This window comes from Callionymus lyra, chromosome 4 (genome assembly GCF_982586985.1).
Source record: "Callionymus lyra chromosome 4, fCalLyr1.hap1.1, whole genome shotgun sequence".
Taxonomy (NCBI): Eukaryota; Metazoa; Chordata; class Actinopteri; order Syngnathiformes; family Callionymidae; genus Callionymus; species Callionymus lyra.
In genome coordinates this window covers 23100852-23117615 of record NC_141821.1, presented here as the reverse complement: position 1 = coordinate 23117615, position 16764 = coordinate 23100852, and the positions used below count along the sequence as shown (strand labels likewise).

Here is a 16764-nt window from a genome sequence, read left to right as displayed (position 1 = left end):
TGTGTTTGATTAATAGACCAGCATTACTGACATGTTTACAAGCACATTTAGCTAATTAAAAATTCACAGACCACCCAAATGCTCAATAAACAACATGCTGTGAATCAATGTTTGACATTTTAAATCAACTTTATAGTTAACAAAGTTTGCCATGACGAAATATATTTAGGGAAATATGAACATCTAAATATGAATGAATAAATATAATATCCATTTAAAAACTCTCAATGTTTTCTAATTTGTACATTTTCAAACTAACATAAATACAGTTCCACTTCAAAAAAGGGGACTAAGTGTAACATAGAGAAAAACTTTAAAAGTTTAGATTGTGTTACGAATACACCTACCTATGTTATATGAAGTCAGTATTGAGTCTATGGTTAAAAATAATGTGAGCCCTACAGTATATATGAAAACACCTTTATCACTCACGTCATTTAATTTTTTGGGGTTTTTTTTTAAACATGAGCTTGAGCACCTTATTATTGAAATAATGTTTTCTTTTGTTAAGTTATTTTGAGAGATTTTTTTTTATTTTTTAAAGTTGTTTTTTTCGGAAACTATAATCGAAAGGAAATTATTGGTATTTGCACAAGTATTATATATTTGTTATTGATACCCAGCCCTAGTTCCACATCATAGTGCTCTGCTCTCTAACCAGGCTTCACAATTCACAGACTCTATTTGCTCTACTTCATAATAATGTTCTTCTCTGAGTCACTCCCAAATAACTTGACCTATAGTTCAGCTCTTTCTTCACCATCATACAGAGCCCCTCGGGACTGACAATCCATATTTCTATCTCCAACCATCCCTTGGATCACATGTGTCAAATTCAAGGCTTTTGGGTAAAATCCAAAATGTCAGGAAAAACAAAGCAGTTTGATAAAAGTTCCAAGCAAAATAAAACTTGGCGATGAATGAATGATGAATTTATTTTTTATTGATTTGGATTCTTGGAAACTCATTGGAAACCGAAGCAGATGAACTGGAAGTGATTAAACATGAGGAATTTATTAAAAAACAAACCCATTTTTATCTTATTAAAAACTAATGTAAAAACCTAGTTTTCCTGATTTGCTGATTGTTTATTTGATCGCAGTAAGAGTTGTTGATAAGCACAAACTGATTATTACCTTAATGCTCGAGAGTTCACTTGTTGGCAAATGGGTCATTATAATATTAGAATTTAAATGCGCACAATGCTTTGGAGAGTACTTTACACTGAGTGTTGTGGCTCAATGGTGCTTCACTTGACCTGGTATTCTAGCGTTTTCTGTGTGATGAGCAAGTTGGAGTATCACAGAGTGGATGTTCAATGGCTTTGCTGGTGGATCACAATGTCAATAATTGCTTTAACATCTTTTAAAAGTGTTTTTCAAGATTGCGCTTAGGTGGTCTGCTGCCAACTCTGCTGCATCGACAAGACTGAGTCTTACTTTGTCCCAATAATGCTGCAGTGGTGGCTAAGTTGGAGCTGAAAAGAGAGTTGGTGCAGAGCTTATGACCAGGATGGCAGCCCTTTTGTTCATTTATAATTTAGGACATTGATCCAAAAATTGGTCGATGTGTGAATTGACTTAAAATATTTAAATGGAAACTAATGTGTTGATTTAAGTGTGTCTTAAATTGATCTTGGATCTCTATTGTACTCATCAGTACGTGCCTGTTTGTAAAAACGTTTTTATTCATTTAAATATTTACAAAATATGTTTGTATATAAATAATAAATGTGTATATCTAAAATATTTTACAAAATATGCTTAAGCCCCACCCACTGAAAACAATTTGCTCTGTAGATTTGTCACCGTGCATAATCAATCCCAGTAGTTGCCACGTCGTAGGGACCCATTGTATAAAAAAGGCATGATTACAGCTGGCTGGAGGGATGAGACCAATATTACATCATAATGTGCTGTGCTTTTGTAACCTCTTGTCCATGGAGATTTCAGACGGGGAGAACTTTATAAAGTGGTCATGATGAGAGACTTACTGCATCTTAGAGAGGAAGGCTTCAACATTTGATACATGGGAGTCAGTCAGGAGAGTTGATTTTTCCCATTTGTTGCACTTAAAATACCAGTATTTTTGGGTTACATATCTGCATGTGTCACATGTGTTCTATATTTTACTTCACTTGAAACTGTTTCACAAAATATAAAGAGTAAAAGCAGTGATAAGTTTTGTTTAGACTGATTTTGAGTAGGATGTTTACCTTTGATCATCCTGCGCATTCTCTTCCTCCTTCAAGCTTTCACCATATTAGCTGAGGAAGCATGTCTTTGAATTGATCAGAACTGAATAATTTACCCAAGTGTGAAATCTTTAAGAGGTGCAGCTGGGATATTTAACTGGATTTGGCTGTTTTTGTGGAAACAGCTGAAGTGATTTAATTTAATTTTCTGGCAGTGCACGAGTCTCCGACTTCACTGATTGTTTCAGACATCGAGTTGTCTCTTTTGAGGAGCCCGTCCTTCCTGTCAGATTCATTGGCAGCATGAATGCAACACAATTATGAAATCTGTCAACATGCATATCATTCGGTTTGATTCTTCTCTTCATAGCTCAATTTGTGAATCCTAACATGATACAAATATGGGTACTACCTTTTCAATTATCTTATAAAAATGTCACTTTTCTATCTTAACCCCTCGCTGACCTCCTTGGTTTCCAGAAGCACAAAGGCAGTGGCAGTGGTCATTCACATTGAGCAGGGGCCACACATGGGTTTAACTTCATCCTTACAAGACGATGACTGTTATTATTATTTTAAATTATTTTTTTTCAGTACAGCTTGAGTTTTCTTTTACCATTTTCACCCGATTAGTTCTGGTAAATGCTTAAAATTGAAAAGCACTTCCAAGAAGGTTCTGCCTTTTGCGTTGAGGTTTTCTTGGTAAAAGTGAATTGCTGGCCTGAGTTTCACCTTTTCCGCTAAAATGTAATTTCTATCAATTTTCCAACTGAAGGATAAAAGACAGATTTCAAGTTAGAGTAGAATTCTTCAGCGGCACCGTCCTCCTTATTTCCACTGTCTCGCTCACCTCTTCACGGCCGTGCAGAAACATCCCATAATGGTGTTTGGGTGGGGTGTAACCTGAATGAACGCATGGTCCTAAATATTAAAGATTGTAATTTGAATACATTGGCTTAAAGTTCTGTGATTCTACTTTTATTGGTTCGGTGTTAACAGTGATCAAAATAATTAATTTGATTTAAATTGACTGTTTTCTATTGAATTAGGTTACCTAATATTGGTGTTCAGGTATAGTCTGTCAATTCATATAAATAATAAATATGTATGTATGTATGTTGACATGAAATGGTCGCCAGAAAACACAAAAAGAAGCATTTGTTGGAAGACCTCTCTCAGTAAATATACCGGTTGGTTGTTTACATCTTTGGTGATTTTAGCCTATTATTAAACTATATTGTTATATTTCATTAATCATTTTTTATTATGTTGAAAGAACGTTTAATATGTTGAGACGATTGACATTGATTGTTCACAAACATGAACATCTGGATATAAAAATGAACATCTGGATATAAAACCTGCTATTTGCTAACTTTTTCAGTTAAATGTGTTATATATTTTAATTTAAATTGTACTTATATCATGTTTTTTCAAAGGCGTCTGCATATTGGTTGTCATATAACACAGCAATAATTTGTATTAAAATGTCCAGCAGCTGAAAGCTTTATTTAAGTGCATTCTTGACGAAACAAATGATACACATGGTCCGTAGCAGGTGTTTGTTTATTATCAACACAAACATTTAGAAAATATATTTTTTCTGCTCATCTGACTCTTGACACCATCTTTTGGAAAAATGAAATAAACTGTTTAAATGCATCTGGGAAGGTTGTCAAGTGTTATTCAACATTTTCTTCAGGTTATGTCCTGTGCACACTTGAACGAGGTTCTTATAAATAACACATATTTGATTTCCATACAGAGATCGGCGTCAGTTTGACTTGCATACAAGCAAGGAGAATATTGTTCATTTATATAAACTGATGAATAATGCTGGCGAGTGCAATGATGCATGTGACATGTGTGCTCTAAAGTATAATTATGAAGTAGCTGTGTGTCCTGAGGGGCCACTAGAGGAATCATTAGCTGTAATTGGAAGCTTAATTAATCAAGTTGATTGACCCCAACACACGTGAACTGACTGTGTCCTGGTTACCAATGATTTGCGTCGATAATCTACTTAAACCTGACATACAGTACACTGAGAGGCACAGAGAAGTGTGCACACTAACATATTCAATTGTATGAATCTGTGCAAAGCAAAATAATCAAAGAACAATTCTTAAGTACATCCCCAATCAACTAGGAATTAAGCACAGATGGTTAAATATGTGAATCAATTTTAAATGAACCAGAAAATGGGGGAAATAATGTTGCACATCTTTTGTGAATTTTCTAAAATAGCTGATAATAGCAGTATATAGAAAACGATCGTTGGGGTGATTATCATTAAGGATGATCAAGGCTCAATGATCAAAGGAAACTTTTATATCATCACGTGTAATCGGAGATTCTTGAGTGCGTTCAATTATGATTAATATTTTATTTGCCTCTGATATGCATGTGTCTCAACATGACCACTAAGTGCGGCTAAAGGGTTGCATTAGATTCTTCCGTATGCCCAATCTGATTTGAACATAAAGTATGTACGCCACTTTTTTGTGTTTGAACAGGTGCTGAAGGGCCTTTGGTAACATAATTTGTCTTAAAATAAAAAATATTATTCTTGAATTGTTTATAGATTATTGGTCTATAACGAAGCTTAAACTAATAGTGTTCCACACCTCACTGCAACTAAGCCTTATGCGAGTTCAATGTCCTCCATGTGGACTACCTTCCCTCATTTTGTCACTATTCAGACACATTTCTCCGACTCGTACGACATCCCGTCACTGCTGTAGATCCTGGTAGCGCGGATCACAGAGTTGTCTCGCTCACTCTTACAGCGTGATGCCTTTCTTGTAGAGGTGGTGACTGATGCTGTATTTGTAGATGGTTTGATTGTTATACGGCTCGAAGCTCGCCTCAAGGGTGGTGTTCCATTGCTATTTGAGTCTGAAATTAAGGCCTGGAACAATTCCGAGACCCAGATGTGGAACGTAATATTTGTAGCAATACAAATATTACAAACACACACAGTAACAGATTTCTGAATGATTTCACTCGCTGCATAGTGGCTTCCAGTGGATCATCATCCCAACCAACCTTTGCACTCAACCTTCCCCTCTTTTTGTCTCGCAGCTTCACACCGACCTGGACCGAGGTGAGAGTGTGGTGAAGTACACCCTCTCAGGAGATGGCGCCGGCTCCATTTTCACCATCGACCAAACCACCGGAGACATCCATGCCTTACGGAGTCTCGACAGGGAGGAGAAGCCTTATTACACCCTGCGGGCCCAGGCTGTTGACATCAATACCAATCGGCCCCTGGAGCCTGAATCCGAGTTTGTGATTAAAGTTCAAGACATCAACGACAATGAGCCCAAGTTTCTAGAGGGGCCATATCGGGCCAGTGTGCCTGAAATGTCACCAGTCGGTAAGTGCCATTTAGTCCAGAAATTTTAGTTTTGATAGATCACCTGTGTCCCAAAATGAATGAAAGTAAGACTAGGAATTAGCGGTTGCCCAAAGGCACAACTAAGGGGCGCAGACGTGTCTACCTGCAAGCAGGTTTTGACATTTCAACTCATAAGTTATTGTCTGTGTGGTTTCTATGCTAGTGAATGGTCTGTCTTTATCTGACTACCAGTAATGCCATCACCACTGTGAAAAGCTAATGGCTGGAGCCATATTGCCAGATAAGGCATGAGAGGATGAGAGTCAGGATCAGTTCCATAATGTCACAAAGTCATTGACTCAGAGTACCTATTTTCTCTTCACACACAGTGACAGAGCAATACAGAGGTACATCTACTTCAGATGGTTTAAAGTACACAATACAATTGGGGCAAATTATGTGTGGCTTTTTTTCCTTCAGCAAAATGTTTTGATTTTGATATTCATCCGTAAATAGTGGGGCATTTACCTTACAAGTGCTAGAAACATGGGGCAAAGCCTGCTTGGCCCTGCCTGAGTTGCGTTTCCATACAAAGAGGAGTGGGAGGAGCAGGGTTGGGACGTACACTGGATTCAAACTGGCAACCAGCGTCAATGATGCAAAATGAACATTGCTGATAGGATGCTTGTCCAACACATTCATTCACAACAAGGGAGATCGGAAGTTGTTACCCCTCCAAAGGTAGAAACAAAAAAGTCAGTGCGCTTAATTATCTTTTGAACGAATGTGCACATCAAGGCTATCTACTTACATTATTAATCATATGTATAGTTTTAATTGTTGAATACAGCTGAAAACTTAACTCAGACTATAACTTGGTAATCAACAGATACACAAAAAAGGATTGTTTGATTATATTTGATCTGTATGTGAATGATATATACAACATAAATAAGTAAATATGTGTAAAATAAAGATGTTACTTTTGTATCTAATGGAACTGATGTAAAGGACAAGATGATGTTTAACCAAACAAAAACAAACATGCTACCATGCTTATAGTATTTAATTTAATTTAGAAAAATACAAAGTATTACACACAGCCATTCACAATTGGTGCGGGACAATCTACTCTCTCCTAGAGTAGGTCTACAAGGAGTTTTTGTTACTCTCCTCTTGCCTCAATGGTTCCTCTTGAGTTTCTTGTATGATCAACTGAACACGCCTCTCTCTGTGACAAAGTTCCATTGAGCTGCGGGTCCTCTTCCTCCACCATGGACACAGTACATAAATATGAATATGGAAGGACGAAGATATGAAAAATGAAATAAACTTAAGTATTTAGGTCCTAAAAATAAAGGGGTCTATCTGTACTGAAACTTATTTCATCATCAAATCAAATAAGACAAGTTACTTTAAATACACTTTTAAGTAAAACGTAGATTCTAACTATCAACAACTGATTTAGGAAAGGTCGCTAGACATGACGGACACACTGGATTCCTTCAAACCTGACGAAGAATCTTTTAAGAATCTTACGGGTCGCCCCGAACAACGGATGGTAGATATCTAATGAAAATTCCTTTGGTTCTTTAAAAAAAACATCATATTATCGTGGTATTGAATGCAGGAAATCAGGGAGTCAAACTATCAACTTGAAGTTTAGTTCTGAGAAATTCTGTGTGAGGATTTGTAGTGCTTGTGAGGAGTTTAGTGAGTTTTTTTTATATAGAGTTCAGATTGCAAAGAGCTTTGCGAACGAGGAGATGGATTTTAAAGTGGATCTATTACAGAGCAAGGTGTCGGTTGAGAAGCTCCTCTAGGACTGAGCTGATGCAGTGAGACTTTAACAGGCATGCATGACTTCTGGATTAGCTGGAAAACGTTAAGGACTCAGGTTTAATTGAAGATGGTGCAGCTTTAGGTGAGATCAATAGCTCAACCTAAAATCAAATAAATTTGTTCTGATCTACATTCATTTATATAAGGTTTATTTGAGGAAATGTTGTACTTAAAATAGTGTGATTTACATATATAATATTTACCAAATAAACAATGAATTATTGCAAAGCCATAATACAAAATCAATACTTAAAAAAAACATAAATCACATGTATTTACAATACAATTACCTGTGCTAAAAGATGAAAACACACCGAGTCAGTCGCCTCTCTAGCATGAAAAGTCAAGTGGGGCACAAGGGAGGGCACTTTATAGTGATGTGTGTTAAGGTTCATGGTTGGTGGGGCACGGATTCCACTGGAGTCGAATTTACAATTGTAAGAAGTGGAAAATAGCACTTTTTATCCAACAGCATTCAACTGTTCTTCTTATCAGCATTCCTCTTTCAATGTCACATACACCACACAACCTGAATAGAGCACTCTGTTTGTGTAAAAGTAATTCATTTTAAGTTGGAAAAATGTAGTGCATGTGTGCAGCACAATGTTATCGGTTCAAATTACAAGTAAAAAAAAGATAATTAGAGGCACTGCAATTAGGTTTAAGAACACAATCAATTTTTATTCATAACCTTACAAATTGAGGCTTTTAAGAAAACTGTTTTTCCCAAATAGTCCCGCAAAATGTCAATCACCTGTGTTGGTCCCTTATTTTATACAAAGAATGCACTATGATCTTTTTTCAAGTCCAATGTCAAAACTCCGCCGGCTGATGAGGTCCTAAATGTTTAATTTCTTATTTTTGCTTGAATGGCAAAACCTTATTACATTTCCATTCATAAATGTTCTTTTATATGACATTTTACTGTTAAAATAATTGTTAAACATGTTCTTTTTAGATTATTGCTCTATGAAGAAGAAGCTGCACGGCCACTGAATTTGAAGACGCCACTGCACATGTAATACTTGGAAATATTAATTATTCAGTGGTGAATCAGTACATAACTCTCATATGTTGGTTCATCTTTGTGTATAAACTAAAACTATAACTGTAGCACTGAACATCGCAAAAAGAAAGCAAGGAAATGAAATAGAGGAAAATGTAAATTGTAAACAACAACAAAAAATGAATTTAAACAAACTTCCATTTAACATAAAACACCTACTCCCCTCAATTCGGCAACTTCCTAAAACAAAGTAAACATTATTAAAACTACAAGTGCCTGCCACATTTAAAAGCAGAAAAAAAACATATGGAGCAAAACAATGACTGAACGACACACAGATACACCGATAAGGTGCAATGTGAAGCTACACGACTGTTGTATCACAAATCTTACACTGATGAGAAAAATGCATTGTAATACTCTCTAAATTCAATTCAATTCAATAAACTCAAAGCTCAGAGATATAGTGACAGATAGGGTAGAATTAAGACAAGCTCAAAATCTAATATATTTTCCTAACCATATATAAATATTGTTAGTATATATTTGTTTTGATATATATTTGATTTTGAACTTGTCTTAATTCTTCCCTGTCCATATATATATACTGTATATATATGAAGCAGTGTCATGTTGTTTAGAGGTCAGTAAGTGGAGCCTTCAGTTTTTTAAAAATATCTTGTGTTTCATTAGAACTCTTGTTTAAAACAAAGGAAAATAGTTCAGAGACCGCCATCGAGTGCGCTCCGAAAATAATGACACTGTTACGTGAGGCTTCATCAGCAGGCTTCACTAATATATACTTAATGAGCTACATTTTGGAGCTACTTCCGTTTACTTGGGATGAAAAAATTCCACCAATCCTGAGGTTTTACTCTGCTCCCTTTACTGTCACGGCTTCTCCCTCAATTCTATGAGCAATCATTTTCCAAATTCATCTTTCCTTTTGTTTACTAGCTTTCATCTTTGAAGTGTTTTTTTCTCAGCGACTTAAAACCCTTAATTTCCATAATGACACAAATGTATCACAGTTCGCCGGGCGTTGAGGGCTGTCGTCTTAGTGGCTCAGAAATGGCGTGGGTGTCGCATTTGAAAGGCTTTTAACTTCACTCAAGCTCTTAACGGATTCCTCACACCAACAGTCAGAAGGTTGGAATGTGTTATCAGAGCTTTGTTGCTGCTATCCTTCCTGTTTGTTTGGTTGATTTGGTTGCTAATCTCACCTGATGACTAATGCAATTTTCGCTCATTGTTGTTACTGTCTGCTCAGCTCTGAAACGTCTGCCTAATGAGCTGTGGGTTCGTACCTGAATCTCAAGTGTTGATACTTCAGTTTAATTCAATTTTATTGAAAGGGTATTGAATCATGTTTCCTGTGGAAATTCCTTCTTTGGATAAAGGATCTATTTCAGAGAACCTTGCACAAACCCAAGGCCATCTGCAACACTATTTTAACCATTGGGTCCTTCACCTGTGATCACCAAATCTGCGGACTGAGCAGTCTATTCGTTGAGCCTGGTTCTTTGGAATAAAATTCACTTGACCTTCGGAGACAAAAGTCTGTGAGATGTCTCATAATAAACAGATAGACTGAACTATGTGCCGTGCTTCCACAATTACTTTGCCGATCTTTTTGAATAAACACCCACTTGAGATGTCCTTATGTATGAACATGCGTATATGTGTATATGTACATGTATGTGGATTTTTGAGATTATTTGAGAATATTCTTCCCCTTAATTTCAGTTACAAAATGCGCAATAGAAACTCATTTTTGTCATTCATCATCACAGTTTTTTTTTAAATAAATTCATAAAACTCCACGTTGTTGTACATGTATCCATTTTTGTGTGTAATTGTCAATTTAAGAGCCTCTTACTCAGCAAAGAACAAATTATCATGGCAAACAAGTAGTGACTTCAGTTAATGATATTGATTCAAACTAGTCCATCCACATAAATGTAATAGTTTCCTTTGTACTATAAATCAAAGGTGGTTCTCCCACTTCAGATATTTTTACTTGGCAATTTTAAAGTTAAACCTTTTTTATAAGGGCTATAATCACTAGAAAAGTGTCATATCTTAACAAAGTTATTTAAAAACACTATACAGTTTCAGTAAGACTATATTGGACAAAAGAACAACAGATCCCAGCAACTCAATCATGGTGTAACAGTGATGAGGAAAAACTTCCTTATAGAAGGCAGAAACCTCGAGCAGAACCAGGTTCAGTGTTGACAGCCTCCTGCTGCGACCGACTGGGAGGATGGCTGGGGGAGTGGGGATAAGGGTAGACAGATGGATTTAGAGGGAGGATAGGATAAAGGCTTTAACTTGAGTTCATTAGAACTTAAGACCCGACTTCCTGATGTGAATAATCCAGGTTCTATGCAAAATCACATTAATTGACTAGTTGGGTTGAAGGATCAGCAAGAAAGCAGTCATTGAGTGTCCTTGGCTCCATCACAACATCGACTCGGGAGTGTTTATGTAGTATCCCATTGCTATGCAGAAAAGACCGAGCAGCCATCAGAGTAACAGACATTACTAGCAGCACAAGCAAAAGATTTTAGCGGAGGTGGGGTGAGCCGACTGTTCAGATATGCAACTGGGTTGTCTGATTTCACCATGACATGCCTTCATTCTAACTGAGGGGCAACAATATGGAGGACTTTTTCAACTGCTTGAGGTAATTTATGTGTTCCACCACACTCCCACACTGTCCACAAGTCCGACCCCAGCCAGTCAGGGACACGTCTGTGAACACGTGTATATATTGACGTGCACAAACCAATCTGACTTTTTTCTCAGATGGCTGGGAGAGTTCCAGAAGTCTATGTCTATCATTGCAAGGCTTCGTGCTTCCTTGCTATCATTCGACGAGTGATAAGTTTGGTTCAGAGGTCGGGGTGCAGACGGATGCCGACAACCTGAGGGCAAGCCGTTGACCGTGAAGTGGTGTTCAGCCATTGTACAAACTCTGGAGGTTGTAGCTGGAGTTTCCTCAAACAGTGATTCAGGGTAGTTGCAGTTATCTAACTGCTATTAGCAGTAGCTGCCACCAGGGCAAAACTTCCCTGCCGCAGGCACTCTTCCCGAGGGATGGGAATTTAATCTGTTCACAGCCCTTCAATGTTTATTCTATTTCCCATACAGTCTGCCTCCTGTTTGGCTTCACACTGCCGGATCAGACACAAAAGCCTCAAAAGAGGAAGCAATGAGATTCAGCGGAACTCCACCATCTATTATTCCTTTTAACAACATCCAAACAGTGATATCTTCAGTCTGTTCATGTTGTTAAGGTCCATGGCCACAGACTTATTTGGTATTTTGGCGAGTTTTAGTGATTTTTGAGCAGTTTATTATCTGGAAAATCCACTTTAAAAGGATTGCAGAACAGCTCGGATTGGAAGACGTCTTCACCTGTTTATGTAATTTTCACAGGCAGTCTAGATCGAGCTCAAAAAACAGAGTTTAATGAATTATTACTAAAGAATGATTGAAATTGAAAATAGTAAACCATCCTGGTGGAAATATTTCCCCAAATATTTTAGTTAAAAGTTGTATAGTTGTAAATTCACCACCTTTAACCCCCCTTCATTTAAGAAGAACTCGGCTTATTCTTAATAAATATATACAGTGCCACTAACAATGTGTTTGCGTTTTATATTACATTTGTTCATCTAAGAAGAATGTTACGTCCCAAACCTGATTAAGTGTTTTTCCACTTACCCTTGTTTTTCCTCCGGGTCAAGGTGAACCAGAGTCCTGGAAACAAATATAATGAGTTATACCTTGTGTTGCACAAACTATGGCCCGTCTCCACATTCCAAAAATTCTAATGAAGCTCAGAGACACTAAGACAATCTTCACATCATCAACATTACTCAGTGCTTTAAGTTACTGATTTTCAGTTTTATTCTTAACTTCATAACTTCATTTCAAGATGTTTCAATACAAGCCCCTGACCTTCTCTGTAAATAAAGTATTTGTGTATGTTAAATAGAAACATTTACATCTTTATAACAGTTATGTTTATAACAGTTATAACATTTATGTTGTTTTTTTTTTAACTAATAAATATGAAAAAAACTGTTAATAGAAGGGAAAAGTTACATGGCCCTCAAAGGATTGGACACCTGATCAAGGTGAAAGACCTCCCTGGCTTCCATAAATACATATGTAGTGTTGAATGTTGTTCACCTTGACCCAGAGACTACACAAGGGTTAATAATATAAATACAGTGTTTCCTTTTTTCTGTTATGAATGTATTTACATTACATTATATTTATGTTTCGTTTAGGTGTTTACCCGTTTCTTCTTTTGTACATTGTACCAAGGAATGGAGTAATGTTTAGAGTCACATACTTCGTGATATATTATTGATTACATTTCTTATGTATTGAATATTACTGATTTTGTTTATCGTATTATCATTGTCATAGGTCAAATATCTCCACTTTAACGAAAACATGTGTTGTTTATTCTTATATATTTGATGTGAATATCATTTTTATTTCTTCTTCCTGCACATTGTAGAACTCTTGCGTCTCTTATCCATGGTTTGTTTGGAAATGTATAACAATGCAGCACTAGAGAACAATAATTGTATATTATATAATTGTATACATGTTTACATATATAATTAAATTACTCGTATATGTTCTTTTTTCCAGTCCCTTCTTATCAAGAAATTTTAAAATTCGATCCATGGTCTTTTTTGTATAGTTTTTTTCATCAGCTTAATGATTAGTAATGGTCATTTACATCAATGTATAGCAATCTGCTTAAACATATTTTCCAATGACATTTGTAAGCATGTGGTCTCTTAACTTTAAGCTGTTGTTTGTTATCTCTGGAAAATAGATGTAGTGGGAATTTGCAAATTTAAGTTCGAACATGATGTGGAAACTTGATCAAAAAGTGAAGCTCTTTTTTCTTCATTTAAAGAGCCACTAATATCATTCTATCATGACTCTCCTCAATGTGCTGATGCACATGTTTTTTTAATTCTTCTCACAGCTTCACATCAGGCATGCTGATTTTGTTTACCAACACCTAATGTGGTAGTAAACTACAAAGCCGATTATTTGGATCCGTTATTGTTTTCTTTTCTCACAGGGCTGTTTGTTAAGACAATAAATAACGATTAATGCATCTGAACGCATGAAGAAATAAAGTAATTATTATTTGGCCGTTACCGCAGGATTTTGGACGTCTTCTATTTAAATACTATTGTGGTCACAGCCATTTTGTCTTCCTAATGGTAGATCTTTCTTTTTTCTATATACATATTTAAAGGTATTTATATGCTTGCCTAGCTAATAGTAAGTTACTGACCAGAAACTGTTTCCTTCAACAGAGAAAAATCTCTAAAATCGGCTGTCATAACACGATCTGGAGCTTATAATCCATTCGTTTGTGTCTTCTCATTTATACTATTGCAACAGTTTAATTTCGTGTTTAAACAAGAAGGAGCTGTCTCGTCTGCAGTGAATACAAAACTCTGCAGTGAGAATTCTCCGATCCTTATGTAACCGTTCCTTAAGACTGGCCAGGGGAGTAACGTTGGACTTCAACTCCCACTAGTGGCTGGTTTTAAAAAGGATGGATCGGTGTCCAACAACGCCACCTTAGGACTTGCACCTTAAGATTTATTACCACAACCCTCCGCGCAGGAACATCGCTAATGAATACAGGCCCTACAACAAGTACCAGAAAACTATATTTATATTTATTGGTGTTTCAAGACAGTGAGATCAAAACAAGCAGTGAATTATTTACGACAAAATCATTAGAAATAATCATAACTGACAACGACATAACAAACGAAAGCTTGCACACAAATTAATTAATGTCAAAGCACACAGTTAGTAATTATAATACAGAATAAAATGGAAAACAATAACGCATTAGTAATCATAACAAAACCACACGTTTACATGAAAGAACAAAATCACTGCTGTGAAAACTACCACAATTGTTAACCACGACCCAAAAGAACCACAGGAAATATTAACACAAGATCTTATTCGCACACTTGCTGCTCAAAACTAAACTACCAAACTAAACATAAAGAGGCAAGGTAAATAAAGACAATGTATAATATAAAATAAAGAGGCAAGGCAGGGTATCTTTTATGCACATCCCTGATTTTAGTCAGGGTAAATTACAGCCTGAATACCAGGGAACACACAGGCAGGACCGCGCACTGAACTGATCGTACCCTGTGCACACGACTCTGTTGCACCAGATCAGCTGACCTGATCCAGCCTTTAGAAAATAACTTTTTAAATAACCATTACTTACTTACCCACTTACTTACTTACTAGACTGTTCCTTCTGACTCTTTTTTTCAGAACTTCTTTGACTGTCCAATCGTTTTTCCAAAACATCTTTTGAAGTTTTTGAATTGATACAACGTCGTCATACAGCCATAATTCAACTGCACTAGGGCTATTCTGCCAGTCTGATCTCTTAAGTTTAATTAGAATTTGCAGGGACTCACCAAGTACAATTTTATAAATACAAGAGAAAAATAATAAGAAAAAAGTGGTAAGGTTAGTGAGTTTTAAAAGTGCACTTTCCTTTCCTTGACATTTTACAACCTATTAGACATCAAATTACATTAAGTGAGCTGTGAAAAAGAATGGTATTTCTACTATTGATCTCTTGGCTCTCTCTCCTTCACAGGGACATACGTAACACAGGTGACGGCAACAGATGCCGACGACCCGACATATGGAAACAGTGCCAGGGTGGTGTACAGCATCCTGCATGGACAGCCGTACTTCTCTGTGGATCCCAAAACAGGTGAATGAAAGGCTGTATTTCATTGATATACCGAAAATCTTCAATTTAGCTAGTGGATAATTGACTTGCGGCTTTGAGTTGCTGCTACAAGAAAGTAAAATACAATAAGTGTTAGGATCGACTTTAGAGGGCCACGCTCATAATTGATTGTGGACAAAAAGGGTGAGAAATTGAAGACAGGTGGGTAACCATAGCAATACAGTCCGGGCAAATATCAAACAGCCTTCAATCACAATCTTCCAATGAACAAAATCAAACACACATCCAGTCAAGTACTCCATATCCATAAATGTATCCAATAATTAGGTCGGAATCCAAAATGTATCCACAACAGGATAAAACCGAATGCAAGCTCTCAGACAGTTGAAGGCACAGTTAAAGAAGATTCTCACTGGTAAGTGAAAAAATAGGACAAAAGGACTCACTTGAGTAACTAGGAACAATGACAACATCGGCGAGATGTTGCAGGTTAGTTTTTAAATTGATTTATGAAAGACATGATGACCAACTTTTGACCTGAAGCCGAAAAAACAGAAGGATGACAGCGACTTTGATTCCCTCTATGTGAGCATAAAATATTATTAGTGATGTGCTGATGAAGCTTCATGAAGCAGTGTCATTATTTTCAGAGTCCACTTGATGGCAGTCTTTGCACTATTTTCCTTTGTTTTGAAAAACTGTTCTAGTGAAACATTACATCATTTTTAAACTGATGGAGCCACCCACTGACCTCTAAACAATGACACGGCTTCAGGAAGCTTCATCAGACCATCACTACATATTATACATGGGAACCAGATACTGGCCTTTGTGAAACAACATTTAGAAGAATAAAATAAAGCAAACTCAAACATTTTAACGGCAGATACTACAGCAAGAGTGACGGATCTTTTGAAGGGCAATTGTTAATTTTAGCTGAATCTTTAGAGGAGCATTATGCATGAGTGAGTCAAAACAACCTGATGGATCTCCTTGGCTGCAGTGGGAACACACTTCCCTATTTGAACCCACTTTTTTCCCTACTAACATTATTGTGTTTTGCCTAGTGGCAAATTGTGTCAATATTCATTGAGAAAATAATGTGTCTATTTGATATTGTAGATCATATGATGCACAGTCGTTTTTTTAAATGTCAATGCGGCAACTAAAGCTTTGTTGCAAGCAAATAAAAGTATTTTTAGTTTTATACTTCATGTAACTTAACAGGAATTGAGCAAATACAATATCAACAATGCCTATAGATCAGTTTCATTATTTTCATTGATGGTTCAATTTAATTCGATATGTATTTATTCCTGCAAAGCAATAGCAAGTAAATAAGTAAGTAAGTAAGTAAGTAAGTACCCTGTCTAGACCAGGGTCACAAAGCGCTTTAACAATAAAAAACAATATACAGCTAAATATAACTGTATATACTTTAAAAGGCCAAGACACATAAGACAAACACAGGAGTCCCAGGAAATCAAGGAAAAGCCTGCACAAATAAGAATGTTTATTAAAGGAGTCAGTAGATCCATCAAACACAAAAAAAAGTTGTTCCAAAGCCTAGGAGCAACACCCTGGAAGGA

General features: G+C 36.4%; 1 protein-coding gene across 2 annotated transcripts in view; it reads left to right on the top strand.

The window, feature by feature from the left end:
• LOC148082140 (cadherin-12-like) overlaps nucleotides 1-16764 on the top strand; it is a 123890-nt gene that overhangs the window by 54784 nt on the left and 52342 nt on the right. For both annotated transcript variants that reach the window (XM_087789251.1, XM_087789252.1), the window contains exons 3-4: nucleotides 5279-5573; nucleotides 15077-15196. In XM_087789251.1, the coding sequence (XP_087645377.1) occupies nucleotides 5279-5573; nucleotides 15077-15196 (415 nt within the window). The remainder of the gene's footprint in view (nucleotides 1-5278; nucleotides 5574-15076; nucleotides 15197-16764) is intronic.